Source organism: Tinamus guttatus, unplaced genomic scaffold (assembly GCF_059628265.1).
Source record: "Tinamus guttatus ecotype Peru unplaced genomic scaffold, ASM5962826v1 Tinamus_guttatus_pri_ptg000345l, whole genome shotgun sequence".
Taxonomy (NCBI): Eukaryota; Metazoa; Chordata; class Aves; order Tinamiformes; family Tinamidae; genus Tinamus; species Tinamus guttatus.
Genome location: NW_028288879.1, coordinates 146,314 through 165,517, shown reverse-complemented (window position 1 = coordinate 165,517; position 19,204 = coordinate 146,314). Strand labels below are relative to the sequence as shown.

The following is a 19,204-nucleotide window of genomic DNA, read 5'->3' as shown; positions in this document are numbered from 1 at the left end:
CTTTTGCTACAAGACAAGCCATATAACAGGAGTTTATACAATATTACAATCATTTTTTTCCACTGCCATGACTTCTGAATCAATGTCTTCCTAAGATGGGGGTGGTGGGGTTTGTTTTGCTTTTACTTTTATATTTTTTCTTGTAACTTGGTAAGATACTTTGCCAGAAACAAAATAAGCCTACACTCTAATATGTCACTTGGTCATACAGGAGATATATGCCTGTACAGTCATTTTGCTTCTAAAGCTGTATGGCAACCTCAAATATGAAACATATCCTACCTCCTAAAACAGAAACTGGTGTCATAGACAACAGCTTGATATAGGAGGAGCCTGGAACTGACAGATCCTCTTCCTTCTCTTCATCTTCATTCATGTCCATCTCCTCTACTGCATCAACTTCTGGTCGTGCCTGAAAGATTAAAACAGAATGTATGATCACTAAGGCATTTAGCTCTGAATACTCATTAATTTTCATTATTCTGAATGTCACAAATATCAGCTCGAAATGAAAAGTTGTGCATTTCAATTACCATACTGCATTTCACTAGTATGAGGCTAAAAGAAGCTAGATTTTTTTCTTCTAATTGCACCACAAGCTTATAAGACAGCCCAAGTATGTAAACCTATGGCATCCAAAATAGTAAAATTCACCATAACACCCATGAACTGAACCAATAATATTAAACCTTCATATTCACTCAGACTCTCCTTCAACTGTTCAGAAAAAAGAAAAATACACGTTGAAATATAATAAACATTTCTGATCAAAAAAGCTGTTTTTCTATACGAGTAAAGAACATATATTAAATCATAAAATGTTGTCTAGAGAAAAAGTATAAAATGACATCATCACTAATTTTATGTATCCGCACAGAAGATTTTTTTTTTTTACTGCATCACTATTTAGAGATTTCTCTATCTTGTGCTGTTTTCATATAAACACATTTTTATTTGTAGGGCTTATGCTGAACTTGCTTCCATGCACGTGCACACACATATGCACATGCCATGCATGGGCACATATACACACATATGTGTTTTTAAAGCTGCTTATTTCAACCTTTTTATGGCAAGCAGTCAAAACACTCAGATGAAATCAGTATTGTAACACTTCAGAAAATAAAATATTACAGAAATATTTACCATTCCATAAAATATCAATAGGCTCCCGTGATGGACTTGTAGAGAAAGCACAAACCTTGTTTCCCTTCCAATACAATATAGCATATGTCTGGAAGAAGTGTCACATATCCTCACTGCTAAACATGCAGCAGTCCTACCTGTTCCGGAAGGTGAAGGATCGTATGTTCTTCAGAGCCAAATGAAGACAGTGATTTATAAGCTGAAACTGCTACAACAGCATCCTGGAAATATGAGCAGGAAGAAAATCACCCACACAGCACATGGAGACTTTCTGTATAAAAAGCCTATCCACTACACTAGTGAATACTGAAAAAGACTTATTCTTTTCCTGTAAATAAGACCGTTTCTCAGGCACTTTCTCAGGTGATTTCTTTATACAAGCTAGAACATTATCTAGGTGAGCTTTGTGATTGCTGTATCATAGATGTGACTATAGTTTATGTAGAAACACCTACATTCAGGAGTTTCTCCTAGTTACACAACTCGAGTGGCCTGAAATTCACACAGTACCCCTCCAAAAGGAATGAAGCGTATACACTTGCGCAGTTCTCCTGTACTGAACGACACGCTACAGTTATTCAGTCAGTATCCAAGCCAATACCCTGGCATGTCTAATTTCAATTAAATGTCACGTTTGCAGCTTAGCAAAAGTAGCTTTATTATGTCCAGCTGAAGTGTACCAAGGAACTCGAACGGCTTTCGTCTGCATAAAACCTGTTCTAGGGAGTGGCAGAGAGAACGATCTCAGGACTGCCAGTTACCAACTTTCATAAGCATCGCAGAGCTTCAAAAATTGTTAAATAGTCAATGACAATGAGAAGACGTCATTAGAAAATGAGATTTCCGACATGTAATTTTTTCATGACAAAGGGGACAAACCTAATATTCAGCAACTGACACCACAAATTAAATTTTCATGTGTGCCACCTACCTTGTTTTGTGTGTTGTTCCAAAGGAAGCTGATAACTTGAGCTTTGAATTTCTGTAAAAATAAACAGAACATGCATTCAGGTCATTTTTTTTGGCTAAAGGAAAAGGTACCATCCACGCGAGAGGGACACTGCTGCCCACTCAAAACAGAGCCAGGGTGAAGAGGGTGCAGAGCTGAACTGAACACAGTTTCACATGCCCTCATTCTCAGAAACAGAAACCTCAGATTACTTTGTTTTGGTGAAGAATAGTATTTCTTACCTGTCCTGCAGCATTTGTTAATGCAATCTGAAATTGTGTAATGTAAATATTCACTATCATTAACAATTAGCCAGGAAGTAAAATTTAAGTATTTAGAACTAAGTAGGCATATTCATAATCTGCATGCAGAGATACACACACACAAAAAAGGAACACATTCTAGACCATGGGGACATACCTCATACTCATTTGTATTCACTGTTAATGAGGGAACCAGGGCAAACAGTTCATTAATTGTTTTTAAAATGAGGGGTCTTGTATCACAGCTCAGCTTTGGAGACAGAGCAGTCCACGTAGAGCGAATACAAACAACCTGAAAGGCAATGAGAGACGTGATGAGCAACAGCAGCCCCAGCCCACCTGGCACAAGGTTTGCTGCCACTTCTTACGTTCTTTTATCCCACTTGGGATTCCCAAGTACTGCTAGTATTAAAGAAATGGCAAGAATTATCAAGAATTTACTCACATTAACAGCCTTGCAGTGCATTACCCGCTATCATGCAATAGTATTAGACACCACCTCACTGGATAGAACAGCTACCAGTAGGGAGAGAGAGGCCACCATAGTAGTACACAGAAAGCAACAGACAGACCTGGATCTGCACAACTGCACTACTTTATTTGTTTAAATTAACTTAAAAACAACCTGTTTCAGGAAGATACAAGCAGGGGTGACTGTATTCTCTGTGAGCCCTCCAAAACAAAGTGTCCTTAATCTCTGAACATAACCAAAACCTGGCTATTTTGTAGAAAAGGGAAGAAGACTGTAAAACCACATTAATTTGGAAGCCATTTGAAACAAAAACAAAAACAAACTAAAATAAAAACTAAAGCTACTAGTTTCTTTAGACCCATACTGAGCAGGTCAGTTCTTAAACAACTTATACACCACAAGAAATCCCTTCCAGTTAGAATGATGAAAAGAATTTGTTCCAGCGGCTTCTTAAGAAATAGATGCATTTTAAAAAATATATAACATGTATTTTAACCTAATTAATAATTAAACTGGATTCTTGTGATTTGCTTAGTCCTTAGAACATGTAAGTCTGTCCTTTTAAATCTCCTTTTGCAGTCATTCTAGGAGGAACAAAGTTGCTATCCATTAAATAGAAGCAAAATCACTTCAGGGACAGTTTTGCAAATTCTAGGTATTAGTGGCCTCAGGAGAAAAATCAAGCACACCAAAATACTGCAGTAGTAGGTTAAAGCAGGAATCTCTGCCAGCCTCCTGCGAAGATGCTGTAAAGAGTCCAGTATAAACCAGAAAACACACTCTTCCAAAGAGCCAATACAGTTAGAAGATAATCCTCAGTCCCCCAAAAGACAAAGCAATTCATCATTACAGTTAATGTCAATAAAGGCAAACACCCAGAGCACCTTGCAGGGCACGATTAAAAAACTGGTATGCCTGCATAGTAGAAATGACTGGAACGAAAACAAGTGAACAAAACCACCAAATTCCCTGAAAAGGAAACAACACTCCACATAAAAGAAACCTAACTTGATCTTTAATACTTATGGGGGTAGAGACAGCTGAACAATTAAGACTTAAAATTTAACATAACATTAGGGGGGGAGATGGCAAACCAGACTATCAAAACAATGAGACGACACATTTGATTCTCATTCATATCCAAACAACTGGGAAGGGTTAGAGCATGGTCACAAGCACTAACCAACTGGCTTAACAGTTCTGGACATTTTTATTACATACCAATCGCAAAACGAGATGTTGTCAGCTGTAACACAAAAACATGTTCTACAACATCTCTCTTCACAGCTGAATGGTTTCATTGGCACCAAACATCCTTTACTCTCTCACATTCAATATTTGGTAAGCAACAGAGAACAGTCCTAATTAGCAGATCACATTCTGTGCTGACGTTTATGATTATCTTCAAGAACTTAACTCAAAAACAATTTGTTATCAAGCACACAGATAATATGCCTTGAACCTCGATGTCACGTATTACTATTATAAAATTTTACAATTTAGAGAGAAAGAATAATCTCCTGATCTGTCAGAAAGGACTGGGGAGCAGACATTGAAATCATAGAATCATAGAATGCTTAAGGTTGGAAGGGACCTCTAGAGGTCATCTAATCCAACACCCCTGCACACGCAGGGTCACCTAGAGCACGTGGCACAGGACTGCGTCCAAGTGGGTTTGGAAGATCTCCAGAGAAGGAGACTCCACAACCTCTCTGGGCAGCCTGTTCCAGGGCTCTGTCACCCTCACTGTTAAGAAATTTTTCCTTAAGTTCCTGTGGAACTTTTGGTGCTTCAGTTTCCAGCCGTTTCCTCTAGTTCTGTTGGTGGCCACCAGTGAAAAGAGGCCAGCACCATCCTCCTCACTGCCTCCCTTGAGGTATTTGTATACACAAATACAGTCTCAGCCTTCTCTTCTCCAGGCTGAACAGGCCCAGCTCCCTCAGTCTCTCCTCATAGGGCAGATGTTCCAGGCCCCTGATCATTCTCGTAGCCCTGCGCTGGACTCTCTCCAGCAGCTCCACATCCCTCTTGTACTGTGGAGCCCAGAACTGGACACAATACTCCAGATGCGGCCTCACCAGGGCTGAGTAGAGGGGCAGGATCACCTCCCTCGACCTGCTGGAAAAAATCTTATTCCACTCGCCCTTTGGAAAACAAAAAAACAACCCCCCCCCAAAAAAAAAACAAAAACCAAACAAACTACACACAGACACACAATCCCACAATGCTTCATTTTCTATTAAACTATAAACATGAATATCCTCAGTAACTCTCACAGAAGAGTTGTGCAGCTGACTTGCTACCAAACTTCTGATTTATTCAGACTGAAGGTCCTAACGAAGTGAAAATGTATTACTGCTCCATAGCAATATCAGAGCTAAAATACAAGTTTTATTTTTCATTTTGGAGTGTTGCACAAATATGATACATACAGAGGGATATCTGAAAGCTACAGGCAATGACATTCAAAAGGGGCACTGCTCCAATTCATCTGGAAGATGGCGATGCTCAGCTTTATCTCCCAACAAAACATGACTCAAATCGCAGAGAGTAATAAAGCCTGCTTTATTCAGAGGAGCCACCAAAACAGATTGTTAACCTCAACACAACCTTTCACACAGACATATGGCAGAAAGTCCTTTCTCTGCTTACATCCATCACATAATGTTTTATGAGAAGTACCAGTAGTAAACAAGAACTTAAGTGGAGCTCTAGTCTACTCCCTACAGGTTCATCTTCGAGTCTGAAAAAATTCTGCATAATTTTATACAGACTAGAAAATCTTTGGATTGTTTTCACTGTATATGCTGTTTTAGATGTTCTAAAGCCTCTAAAATTTCTGGATTTGAGAACAAGGTCAAATGGATTAAAGAATGCTCAAAAATATGCACCATCCTTTATTTAGTTCCTTTATGAAAGAGGAATCTAATGAAATATTCTTGTCCTCCTACTCAAATACTCAAATGCATTCACAGCTAATATTCTTAATGTCATTGTTCTCACTTTGTTTTTCTTTTGATATCAGAACTATTTTTATGGCAAAGTCAGATCACACAAACAGTTTAACTCCTCTGCCTTTTTTTATTTTCAGTTAAGCACTTTCACTGGCCTTCATGCAGTTCCTCTAGGCTGAGTTCCTCTTAAATATCCACCAAGTTACTTCACTATTCTTTTAGTGATTCCTCTTCTCTGTAACATCTAAAGTTATCCAAAAATAGGAGAATGCTGATGCATAATATTTGTCTTTCATGCAGGTCAACTCTTTTGTATGCTCAGGTGTTCATCTGCAGTTATCTCTGAGCTTAGACTGAACCTTAAGATATCTGGAACAAAGATAAACTTTTGTTATGCGTTAAACATGATTTCACATCCTGACTTCACTAGCTGCTGCAGAGATTCTTTGCTGGGCAAAATAAGGATAGTACATGTGTCTTCTCCAAGTACACTCTTTCTATGTCAGATTTAGGCACTACCAACCTTTCTTTTATTCTTCCTCCATTTATTTTTTTAATCTGTGTTTTGATATACTAAATAAATTGCAAGGTCAAAATTTGCCTCCAAAACTACCATACGTTTGCGAAAAAAAGGGACAGTCTATACATCAATAAGCCTGTGCTTCAAACTGTCTGCATACCCAGCAAGACAAGATTGTATTAAATATTACTCAGAACATTTAAAGTTGGATGTTTAGAATTTTTATATGGATTAAAAGCCGTGTTGCCATCTAGGATGACTTTTGTATTCATTCTATCCTCTAAAATTTTAAAGACTATCAGTCTACTACATAGGTGTTTATCACAACAGATTCAATCAGCTTTGAACATTGAAGAAAATAGTGACTACATATCTATAGTGCGACTCTAACTGCTGCACAGCAGTGAGACATGAAAGGTTAGGTAGGAACAATCACCTCACCTGGCTTGTTTTCATCTGCTGAGATCTTTTGATGGATCAATTGGCAGGCAACACAATTGAAAAAAAAAAAAAAAAAAAAAAAAAAAAAAAAAAGATGTTCAGACAGTGGTCTAGGTCTAAGTGAAGAATTAAACCAAAAATGACAAACATGAGTATTCAAGGTCCACGAAAAGTTAAGACTATGAACATTGCTTCTGAAAGTTTTCCATTTTGCCTTGTGAGATTCTTTAAGATTCTCACATCTCTTCTCTACAAGGAGCAATATACTCTAATGAAAACTTCATTAATTTCTCTGCTGCACCAAATCTCACACTACTTCCTGTGGGGAACTTCACTTTTCAGACCTTGACACCATACCTGCATTACTCTGTCTGGAATAATAACCTGTTGAATCCATTTGTCTGTCAGGGTTCAGGTTCCATTGCAGCAACAATGGAGCAAAACTGGAAAGGCTGCACAGAAAGAAGAAAAACCCAAAACCCATAACTATGCAAGAATAAGAATCAAAGTCTTAAAAAAAAAAAAAAAAAAAAAAAAAAAAGCTATGGCAGACTAAGGCAAGTATTCAACCTTTTAAATAGGAAAATACACCCGAACAGCAAGTGAAAACTTTCCTTTAAATAAATAAAGCAAAGGCTATGAAAGTTCTTCCACATCTATGAAATTAAGGCAAAGCAACAGAAGACTTATGGAGAAATGTAGAGCCATCTATGCAATGAAATTAAATACAGGAATGCTTATGAATATATTGCATAAGTGCACTGAAGATGGTTTTTGTGTTCTTTTGCACCAACAAAACTGGCATGCTGGACATCAGAAGTAATTGTGGAATTAAACAATTACCCCACTGACTGTGAAAACATTCCAGAGTGCAATTCCAAATACTGAAGATGAATATATTAAGAGTGCCTATTAAGCTGACTCCCTTCTAGGGACAGCAAACCCTTAAATACATTTCTATGGTAACTAGCACTGACAGCTAGAAACACTTGGTCTGAATACACTCTTGAGTGAAAATAATCCCGCTCTCCCATTTCTCAGAAGACTCTCTCTTCAAGGACTAGAGAAATATCTCTTCACTCAAAACTTCTTAAAAGTTGTGCACTCTTGGTCATAAAGTCATTAAAAGAAAAATTCTAGCGTCCAAATCTACCTTGCTAGTAACACAGTAAGCATACCATTTAAAGAAATATAAGAATACAATGGAAATGTTTTGTATTTCAGCTTTACTGCTTCCTTTTATCCACATATCAACAGAATAAAGGCAAAAGGTTAAAGATGCACAGGGCATGCAGCATAATAAAGGAAAGCATAACAGGAAAACATCAGAAGTTAACACTGGCACCAGGCTAAATATAGTCAGCAAAGATCTGCTGGTCTGCTAAAACTATTGGCCCTGCATTGACTGACAGGTTGCCAAGAGCATTACAACTAACGTAATGCTGTAATATACATAGATCTCTACAGAGAAGTGTTTTCTGTATACATTTGTGCACATTTCCGCATCACATGTACTTACTGCAATATTACTGTTACACATGACCACTACAGCTGCTATCATACTGTGTTAAGTAATTAGTATTTCGATAGTTATGGCAACATGGCAAATCAATCCAAATCATAAAATATATTTTATGGTGGATATTTAACTGTTTTTCCTTTCATGAATAGAAGGGATTTATTTTCTTTTCTGTGCATACAGAATATTCATGCTAATGGCAGAGATTATGTTTATGTGTGAATGAGTTGCAATTTACTGGCATACAATATTGAGAAGTGCAAGTCAAGCAAGAATCCAACTTTTCTACTATATTTCCAAATGCTAAGCATTTAATTGAAGAGTATAGACATCATCGACTAATAGAAAGATGCATTCTCCAGTATTCCAATCCACATTTGAGTATTCATTATTTATTTGATAATTGTATATTTTTTCTTACTAACTTGCCAGTCTATTAGACTGAGCATAGAGTACAGCATGTTACTGAACTGCAGCCACCAATATGCTATATCATACAACCATAGAATCATAGAATGCTTAGGGTTGGAAGGGACCTCTAGAGATCATCTAGTCCAACACCCAGAGCACGTGGCACAGGGTGGCATCCAGGTGGGTTTGGAAGATCTCCAGAGAAGGAGACTCCACAACCTCTCTGGGCAGCCTGTTCCAGGGCTCTGTCACCATCACTGTTAAAAAAAAATTCATTCAGTTCCTGTGGAACTTTTGGTGCTTCAGTTTGTGGCCATTACCTCTAGTTCTGTCACTGGCCACCAGTGAAAAGAGGCCAGCACCAGATCACAGCATACAGAATATAATGCATAGTTCCAAAATAAATTGAGGTTAACAACTTGTATTATTTGAGAGATGAACCCCTAAGAAAAAAAAAAGAAAAAAAAAAGAAAAACTGGATGATGCAAAGTTAAGACTACTTTGACACACTATCATCTTGGCCTTTCACAAAAAAACAGTTCAATTTTCTCACTCTCTGTTGCTGTATTGTTCCAGAGAACATGAAGAAAAAATAGCCTTCTTTGTCTTCTGCTACAAGGGTTTCAGAGATTTATTTTCTTGTTTTGAAGTAAAAGAAGGTAGAAACAAGAAAAAGTACTTTAGTCAAATAAAATGTTGCCAGTGAAGCTTCAAAGTTCACCCACCCTTGGGCATAATGCTACTCCTGTCCAAACCCCTGAAGATGATTATTCTTTTTTAAAAAATCTCTGCTTTGGATGACATCTAGACGGAGTGGTCAGACACTGAGGCAGTGTCCCGAAAGCACAGAACCAATTAGTTGTCCAACTAGCTGCACTAGCTGTGCAACTCCGGGCTCACACAGATTAGAAACTCAAAGAACTAAATGTTGAGGTCCTGCAGAACATGACAAGCTGGTGGGCCTGAGCAGCATTAACACTCCTATCTCTAAGTAGGAAAACAATGTTCTTGTCTTAAAGAGATGTTCTCATCTCATCAGTATGAGAAACTCCAGACTCCTGCTGAACACCACGATTTTCACTGGGGCCATTAACAGCTGTGCAAGAAGCTAAGCACAGTTAATCATAAATGGAATTGTTCAATTTGGAGAGGCACATATTATTCTGATAGCTAAATTAAAAGCTCTGTACCAAGGAACAACTCATCTTTCTAGGACAGCATGCACCCCTGCATTGGGAACATGTCCTTCTGAATTTAGACCTCATTTCAAACGTAACGCAACAGGACAACAGAGGTAAGCATCAACCTGAATGGGTACTTTTTCTGAAGTGAAACCACAAAGTTGCATAGACGTTACCATACTGTGAATAACAATATTACTTTCATGTGTGTGGTGTTCATTCGGGTAACCACAGTCAAAGCACACTGCACACATTTCTTCTGTCATTACGGAAAATATTTAAATCTTTCCAATCTCCAACTGCTCTGATATTTTAAGTACTCCCTCACAGCCTAATGGAAATCTAGAGATTTACCAACGACCACCAAACATTTGTGCTGTTAACATAGAACACTTCGAAAAGAATTCCCAAGCTAGAGAAGAGGGTCCTGGAAGACATCAGTCTAATAGCTCTGACCATAACAGTTTAAAAGTAAAAGCTCAGCGTATCAAAAATTCAGCCTCAAATAGTCTGTTCTAGAAAAAGCCCTGCCCAGCTTCAGATTCTTTACAGTTATTATTGTTATGCAAATACAACATGATTGTATCACACGGCTGTATCCCAGAGTCATAGATTCTATTTTTTGAAAACAATAGGTCTTCAAGCAAACCTACAGGGTATGCACAATAGTGACAAGGCATTGCAGTCGGGTCACAGCTGTTGTAAAACCTGTCTGATGGGCTCAGAAGAAAGGCAAACCAGATTCCTCAGCACACAAGTCTGTCACTGTCCCAAAACAATCCTCAAGTGACCATTCTAGAACCAGTTGTCTTCCTTTATAGCTTCGCTCTAGAGCCTTAAAATTGAATTTGTATATTCGGTCAGCTAATATGTGAATAACCAAGTCAACACGGAGTGCTAATCATTTATGTCATAGTAGTTCTCCCTCTTTCACAGTGATCACCTTTCAAAACTTCTGCACTACAATTAGGACAAAAACTACAAGAATCTTCCTTGTACAGGTAAATTCTAGGTTACTGCAGCAAAAGGCACCAGGCATCCTTTATCGCAAGGATTATGCTCAACAGCCACGCAAAAACCTGAAACTTGCAAAAAATGCAGGTCATATCATTGCACTACATAATGAATATGCAATACATTAAGGAAAGAAGTCCCTTGCTGCCACTGGATTTTGTTGATAAATAGAATACAAGAGTTAAATCACCTGTTTTGCCAAATGTACTCTACTCAATACTACAAAACTAGCTGATATAACAAGCGCTGTAGCGCCCACAGGCAGAAGCACTAGCATTAACAGCAAAGTCATCCTGTCAGTGCCATTTCCACAGCAAAACTGGTTCAGTGATCTTTGACTGCCTGCCACATTTTAACACATATTGTTTATATTGAGGTTTCAAACTCAAATGCAAAACTGCATTTTTGTAGAAGCTGTAGCAGGGAGTTAAAAAATTCAGCGTATCCTTAAATAAATAAAAATATTTATATATTCTGATGTTGGTGTTCCAACAGACCAGCCCGAGTAAACGCTGGCCAGTGAGGTCAACATCCTGCTTGCTCATTCAGTACGTGGAGAAGATAGCCTGTACTGAACCAAGAGGTTCATCCTGGGACAAGACAGCGTCTGGCAGTTCCTTTCAATAGCAGATCTTCTGCAAAACTTGTCCCTACATGACTGAAGAAGATGGAGTTTAACCAAGTATGGTTAAACCAGTGCACCAGGCCACAGATGCAAAGTAAGGGGCGGAAAAAAACAAATGAGGAGTGAACCAGATCTGATAAAGGGAAAATAGTAGGAATTTGAGCACCCAGGGAATGGATATTCTGGTAACACCTCAAGAAAATACCACCATTTTAAGCATCAAGCTATTCATTGCATGTTGTTTGAACAACAACATCCAGCTTCATAATTCCTGCTTACTACCAAACTCAGTCAACACAGCTGGTTCTTCACACAGCATTTTACCTCATTATATTGCTCTGCTCTTTTGATTTCTTTTTTCTCAAGAAAACAATGATATGTGGACTGATGGAGTAAACAGCAAGAAATCAGTTCCACTAACAACTTGGGAATCAGACTAAAATATCTTGCTTTGCATTTTAATTTTTGAGTGTTTCTTATCTTGCAGGACTAATCTTCACAGAACTTCACACATGAAATCAACCAGAAACCAATATATAGAAGGGGAAAAAGAAAAAGAAAAAAAAAAAAAAAAGATTTGCCCAGAACTAGGAAAATGTGGCCTGGCAACAACTACTGTGTGTATTTTGCATTTCTGACACACAAGTCACTGCATACTCTTCTTCTCAAAAGCCTTTTGTTATACTCACAAAAACATAAAAGAAGGATTTAGATCTCTTCATAAATCCCCCAAAAGAAAACTTAGCTCCATGTAAGAAAGTCATGTTAAGTAATAGCATTACTTAGTTTAGGTTAAGCCATTATATTGACCCCAAGCAATAACTGTAGTCTGCTCAATTAATCTTCCATAGTGATCCAAAAATCAAAATTACTGAAGATTTTATTAGAATATTACTTTTACAAAGGAGCTTTTTTCAAACCCTCAGAACTCAAAGTTGACAAAAACTATGCAATCTACAGAACTCCAGGATCAGCTCAATCTTTATCTAAGCAGAGAACTAGTGAAATTCTGACCTACTTTTTATACTGCACATGGAAAACAAAGATATTAAAATCCTTTCCCATGGTATCAACTGAGACAGTATCACAGTGAGAATGCACCTAAACAAAACTCTTTAACCAGTGTCTATGATTATACTCTTTCAAGTTCCTGCTCAAGTTTCTTCTTAGGCCAAATGGGTATCCGATTTACCAAACCACAAGACAGTTCTTTAATAAAGTTTAAGCAAACCAGGGCGGCAGGTCTGTTTTCCCAAAATACTTAGGCATGAAACTGGGAAAACAAAGCAGCTTTGAAATGACCTGTAAGAATCAGGCTAGGGAGAAGTGATACCTATCCACAAAATGATGATTTCCTTCCTTTCTTCTGAGTACAAGTAGCTGTCTCAGCATTCTCAGTTCTCATCAGCAGTGCAGTAGTTTTGCTCTCATGTTGGTTTTTTACTGCAGCTGGATGTGACTTCTGTCCCAGGCCCAACTGTTGCTTTCATTCACAGAAGTCAAATGGATTTTAAATATAATTCAGCCTGGGAAAACACTGCTTAAATACTAGCTAAGACCAGTATTTAAAGAAACTATACAAGGTCAGAAAGGACCAAACCCTACACCAAAAACAAACACAATAATTACCCTGTATAAGTTAATTTTTAACCACAAATGCCTGAAGCTTCTTTACTATATTGAATACTAATGTCTATGGTCTGCTAACCATTTACTAAGTTGTTTTTGAGTTGCTAACATGATTTCACATGTATAATGTGGTAATGACTCAAGTCTTCTATTGGATCACTCCCATTGTGGTAAACACCATACTAAGAGTGAGGAAGTGGAAAAACCTAAAAATGCATTTGGTAGAAGAGGGGCAAGCAAATATTCCTGCAGACTATCATCAATCGACTACCTCAGATGTCCTGTTCAGTCCATGGTGTGTCTAGAGCATGATTCACAATGCATCTGTGCCTGAATCACCATCTTGGGGACGTCACTGGGGGAAAAAAAAAATGAAGCTCGGGCCCCTAACTAAAGCATATCACAGGACTACAGGACATTTCAGATTGGAAGGGACTTCTGCAGATTCCTAGTCCAATCTCCTGTTCAAAGCAGGGTCACTACAGCATCAGATTAGGTTGCTCAGGGCATTATCCAGTCAGACCTTGAACACCTCCATGGATGGAGGCAACACAACCTCGCTGGGCAACAAGTTTCAGTGCTTTACTGTCTATGTGATTAATGAATCATGTAGGTAAAACATGCAACTCCTCATTACAAGTAATTTCACATAATATCAGGTACAATTGCTGAATGAGATGCTCAACAGAACAAGCCAGTGGGGAGGTACAAGATATAAGATTACTTACACACTTTTCAGCCAAGATATCTTTTCAGAATTACATACCAAATAATTGCTCCTTTCAAATCCGAAGATAAAATTTGTTAAAGGATATTTTGACTGAAGTTGAGATGTTGATTTAAAATTCCAAGCCCTACCCTGAAAGGCTGAGCTGTTGCCACGAAAGATCATGGTATGATTTCTCAGGGACAATTCATGAATGCATAAACAGAGGAATGTAATCTACCACAAAAGTACTCTAAAGAAAGGTCACCTGAAAGAAAAAAAAATGTATATCAAGTCAGGACAACTTAGTTTTACCTCAGCCTCACAAAGTGCCTGAAGACCTTGCAACACTATGGCTGCAGGTGAAGCTTGATCAGGTTTTGTGCATTCGTTTAATACTTGGGATATTGCAGCCAACATGTCTGCTCCATGCTGGTATGGCCTAAAAGAAAAAAGTACATGAAGATATCGATCCATATGCACACGTATACAGAAGTTCTGCTCTATATACAAAAGATCAAGTACTGCTTCTGTATAAAGAACAACTGTGACGAGGAACTGGGGAAGTGCACAGAGACACCACGAGGGAGGACATGAGGCACCATTCTGAGAGGCACAGAGAAGCAAATCAACAGATGCCAAGCTTGATAAAAAGCTTGTAATTAATCTATGAAACTTTTTGACAAATAACGTCATGAATATAAAGAAGCTGCAGCATCCAAGAAATTACTAAGAAAGAAAACCTGCTGTGTGCTATTAAATAAAGTATGCTATTGTCTGTTTTCCTCTTAGCCTTTTAGGGGCATTCTGTCTGAATTAAGACCAAATCTGCACTTGACAATATGCATTTTAGTAGAGTAAATGGTCTTCATTTGAATAGGTCAATAGACAGACAGATCATTAGTGGTTTCTTCCAAAGCTCAGTTATTCATTTTTTAAATTTAGTATGCCAAATTCTCATTCAGTGTTTTTGCTTTGTTTCAGAGGGTAAACAGGTGATTTCTGTTCATTTTCATGTAAAACATGACTTGTATTCTATATTAATTACAGTAAAACACAAATCTGATTAGCCACTGAGATGTACACTGACTCAGGAGCTGTGGAGACACCCAGAAAACCCAGAATTAAAACAGACTAGCTAAAAACAATCATACAGTTCTAAAAGAAAGCCAAACAAACAAGTTCCTCGCTTTTTTTCCCCCACAAAGACAACAGACAGAAACTCTTGTGCTTACCTCTGCCTACATATATCTCTTATGCAGGCAGCTTTAGCAATCAGCTTTTCCCACTGAGCATCTTTGTCAAGAGACAAAGAACGCATATCAGATACTGCCATGAATTTCTGCAACTCTGGGTAAATCCGATCCTGCGAGAGATTTAATTTTAGATTATCACCACGCTTTCTGAAGTTGGTGACAGGATTATATATTTCAAGCATTCCTACAAACCATGTCCCTATTGGCATTTCATAAACCAACTTAACAGCAGTACATTGCAGGTTGGTACTGCACATCATGCAAAGCAGAAAGCAGTACCTCAAAAAACAATTTCATGAATATATTCCTAGACCTCATGAAATGAAAATCAGATTTTACGAAAGAAATGTAGTGAAAACTTTCAATAAAGTCATCACTTCCGCCATTTGATTTACATGGCTGATAACGATACACTAAGGTAAGCAATGATCTTAAACGAAACACGTGGTTTCAACACTTTCTGGTTAGAAGAAGAAAATTTTAAACTTTATTTTTTCGCAGTGACACAACAGCATTTTTCTAACCTGTCTTTCCCATAAGGATGTCATCAGGCGCAGCGCAATAGCTCTAAGTTTTGGTGTGCTCCCCAGCATCTGTATCACACGTAAAATCTGAGCTACACAGACCTGAAGGAAGTAAAAAAACCAACCAAACAAAAAAATATATATATATGTATTTGAAGTCCAAGAACAAGGAAAAAGCTATAAACCATTAATTTAAATGAGTTACAACTCAATTTTCTGACAAGTTTTAGTGCACAATGAATCTAAAGAGCATTTTCATAGGATATTTCAACAAAATATTAACGTAGTACAAACAGATAAGCACAACACTTATTTTGCCCTTTAAAACAAATGGCATATTCAACATAAATGAAGCTTTTTCAGTCTAAATCACTCACTCACTGTAAGCAAATGACTTTTTTTTTTTTTTTTTAAATCAACAACTTTTCATTCTGACCTTGTGTACACCCAGTGTGGGTAGTGTGTACAGTATATCCCGGTACAACGCAGACTCCAGAGGTCTTCCCAGTTTAAACATCAGAACCAGGATCAGATTTGGGACCTAAAATAGAATTAAAAGGAAATAAGGATTTTATTTTCAAAAATATCTTAAAACTTATTAAACACAATTAAGGTCTACATATTAGGACCTCAATAGCAAAATATAAACAACCGACTTGACCCACAGATGATGACTGGCAACTGCTGAATGGCAGAGCTCAGAGCGTTGTGGTTGGGGTCCAGAGTCCAGACTGACTAGATTAATCAAATCTTAGTTAGAAAAGCATTCAGATCCCTAAGATCAGCTTCTTCAGGTTCCTTCTTCCTCAGTTGTCAGGAGAAGTTTATTCCATGTCCTGAGGCTACCTTAATTTCTAGCTTTGAAGTTTATTCTGTGTTAAATAGGAAAGCTACCTGTGAGCCTAGTAAAGGGGTAAGATCTATACAGAATTCCAGGGAGGAAAAAAGCATTTGTTCCTATAAGGAAAATTATATATTTCTATGAAGAAATTATATATTTCTAAGAAAAAAAATCCAAAATGCTCCAGTACAATGAAGCCGCTTCTCATTTCTACCATATAATGGATAAACAATGCTGGCACTAAATTCTGTACAAGTTATATTAAATCTTAAAAGGTTTAACAATTTCGAAAGGATAGAAAAAAAGCAAAATTAGCTCTGGGTACATAGGCCGCTGCTCCGGGAGCGGGCAGCCTGCAGCCGGGGTGGCTCGGGCCTCTCGGCAGCCACCCCGCACAGGGCCGGAGCGTTCCGTGTTGGATAACCAACAGCATCTCAGAACGATGCCCAGTTATCCCCATAGCTCTCCCTTTAACAGGAAGATTAAACATGCCAGGTAAAACACTGCAGTTTCATCAACAGGGCTGATGACTGTTCTCACCCATGGCAATTTGGTGTTTTTTTTTTTTTTTTTTTTTTAAAGCTTTAGACAGGTATCATTCCCAAAAATCATAACATAAGACAAGATAGTTAGCAAGGAAGGAAGATCTTTGTTAAACTTCTCTCTCATTCTGTCACACTTCCTTATGCTTTACTGATGAGAAACTGCCCATCATACAGCCCTTCTGCCAGAACAAAGAATAAGAGATACAGAGTAAACTAAATAAAATGGTGTTCAATAGGAAAAACCAGTGGAATCCAAGAAATGTATATGCAGTGTCCCCAAAATGAATTCTAACTGCCACTGTACATTATTCTTGCCAGTTATTATTAGCAGCAATGTATATTTTGGAAGTTTCTTTTGGGTCAACTTTAACATATTTAAAAATGTTTATATTTAACATCCACTGCCCTCTACAACAATCTAACCAAAAAGCACTAAAGAAGCACTGAGATGAAGTGCTCCTGTGTTTCTGAGACACAGGACTGAATTTTGAAGGCGAAGTAGCACCAGCAATTCTTTTCAGTATGCAAGGCAGTGAAATGAGCAGATGCTGAAAAGCACCCAGGACTCTCTAATATCCTCTGATCAAGACAAAATACTGAACAATACACACATTTGAAGAACTGTCCCTTTCAGTGAAGGGCAAAAATAAGAAAGCTGTTTTACTTCTACACATTATAAGACAAGCTGGGCTTTCAAAAGTGCTCCTCGTTCTTCTCCTCTACAGTTTCACATACAATTTTATTGGCTAGAGCACTGAAGTATCACCACTATTTTGTCCACAAGAAATGACTATAATAAGACCATTCCCCAACAGCAGCTCCCAAAATTCACATGATCTGCACAGAACAACACTATCAGGCAACACTTCAGGCATTTTAAGCAATCCAAATCCAGTTGAACAGATCCTTAACCGCAGTTTCACCCAGATAAAAATATTTTACTTTTTGTTCTCTTATCCCCCTCTCTCCAGAGAACAAAGTAATGCATCTTCTCATAGATTTCCCAGAAGGCTATCATTCATTCCAGCCGTTGAAAACCATAAAAAAAAGGATGTTCTCTAGAGCCTCATAATCCTCTAATAATGGTAATAGATCTTGTGCTACTATTCACCAGCGACCTCTCTGTCAGACGACTTAATTTTTTTCCCCTTTGCAGCATGGCTGGTTTCACACTGAGTGTAATAACAGTTTTTGCACAACAAGACAATTCACCCGATTAGAAAGACTGTATTAAGCCTTTCACAAACAGCATGAGTCAGGACAGCCTCAGCAGTGATTCTGTTAAAGGCAACCTAATAACACATGTGATACTGTTTCTTCTTCGGCCTTTTTAAATGATTTCTGAACTTTCTTCCAGGACACTTCGGGCCATTACTTCAAAAAGTGTTAGCTAAATAGTGATTAAATATAACTCATCTTGTACTCTAAAAAGGCTTCCAGGATTCTGCTCACTGGGGAAGGAGGAGGTACAAACTCCTCTGCAGGCTTCAGGGAAAGGGAAAGAAAAGAAACAAAAACAAAACAAAGCCAGACCAATGTCTGCAAAACCACATGCCGCAATTATTTTCACATCTAACAGGATTTTTGCAAGGCTTTGCTAATTTATTACAAAGCCTCTGTCTGAAAACATCACTCAGTGTGGGTAAAGGCATGGTATTTATAAACCCCTCCTGGGCAGTTGCAGTAAATACGAAAGCAATAAATGACAGCAATCTAAACACACATTCCCACTTTACCTTAAAGCACAGGATCAACTGAGATCTTGGCACGACAGTTGCTCTTAGCCTTTCAGCAGAATATCAGTAAATTACAAGCAGTAATCAGCCAAGCCATGAAGCAGCAAAACAGTACAAAAACAAAAAATACAAAAATACAAAAAAAAAAAGACTACTCAAAATGCTATTGCTATACCTTACCACACTGCAATGTTGTAATAAGCTTTTCTTCTTTCATAATTACAAGACATCCTAAACACTGTTTTACACCACTTACTTTTCTCATCTTTTGTAAAAGATGATTTATTTACATAAAGCTACATAAAACCCAGAAGCAAATAAAGAAATAAAGCAATTCCCAAAACATGAATTTGCCCTAAATATGGTTTTGGTTGCTGTCACCACATTCCCCATTAAAAGTTTTCTTTTTAGTCAAAGTAACTGCTTCTCCCTACCTTAGGGAGCCCCGGACTCCAAGAAACAGCATGATAAC

The 19,204-nt window shown here is 37.9% G+C and overlaps 1 protein-coding gene across 1 annotated transcript in view; it reads right to left on the bottom strand.

The window, feature by feature from the left end:
• The window catches only part of FOCAD (focadhesin), an 89,199-nt gene that overhangs the window by 45,240 nt on the left and 24,755 nt on the right, over positions 1–19,204 (bottom strand). The window contains exons 11-18 of the mRNA XM_010226159.2: positions 16,047–16,151; positions 15,611–15,712; positions 15,066–15,196; positions 14,146–14,272; positions 2,516–2,650; positions 2,078–2,128; positions 1,284–1,367; positions 283–412 (exon numbers count right to left, since the gene is read on the bottom strand). Of these exons, the coding sequence (XP_010224461.2) occupies positions 283–412; positions 1,284–1,367; positions 2,078–2,128; positions 2,516–2,650; positions 14,146–14,272; positions 15,066–15,196; positions 15,611–15,712; positions 16,047–16,151 (865 nt within the window). The remainder of the gene's footprint in view (positions 1–282; positions 413–1,283; positions 1,368–2,077; positions 2,129–2,515; positions 2,651–14,145; positions 14,273–15,065; positions 15,197–15,610; positions 15,713–16,046; positions 16,152–19,204) is intronic.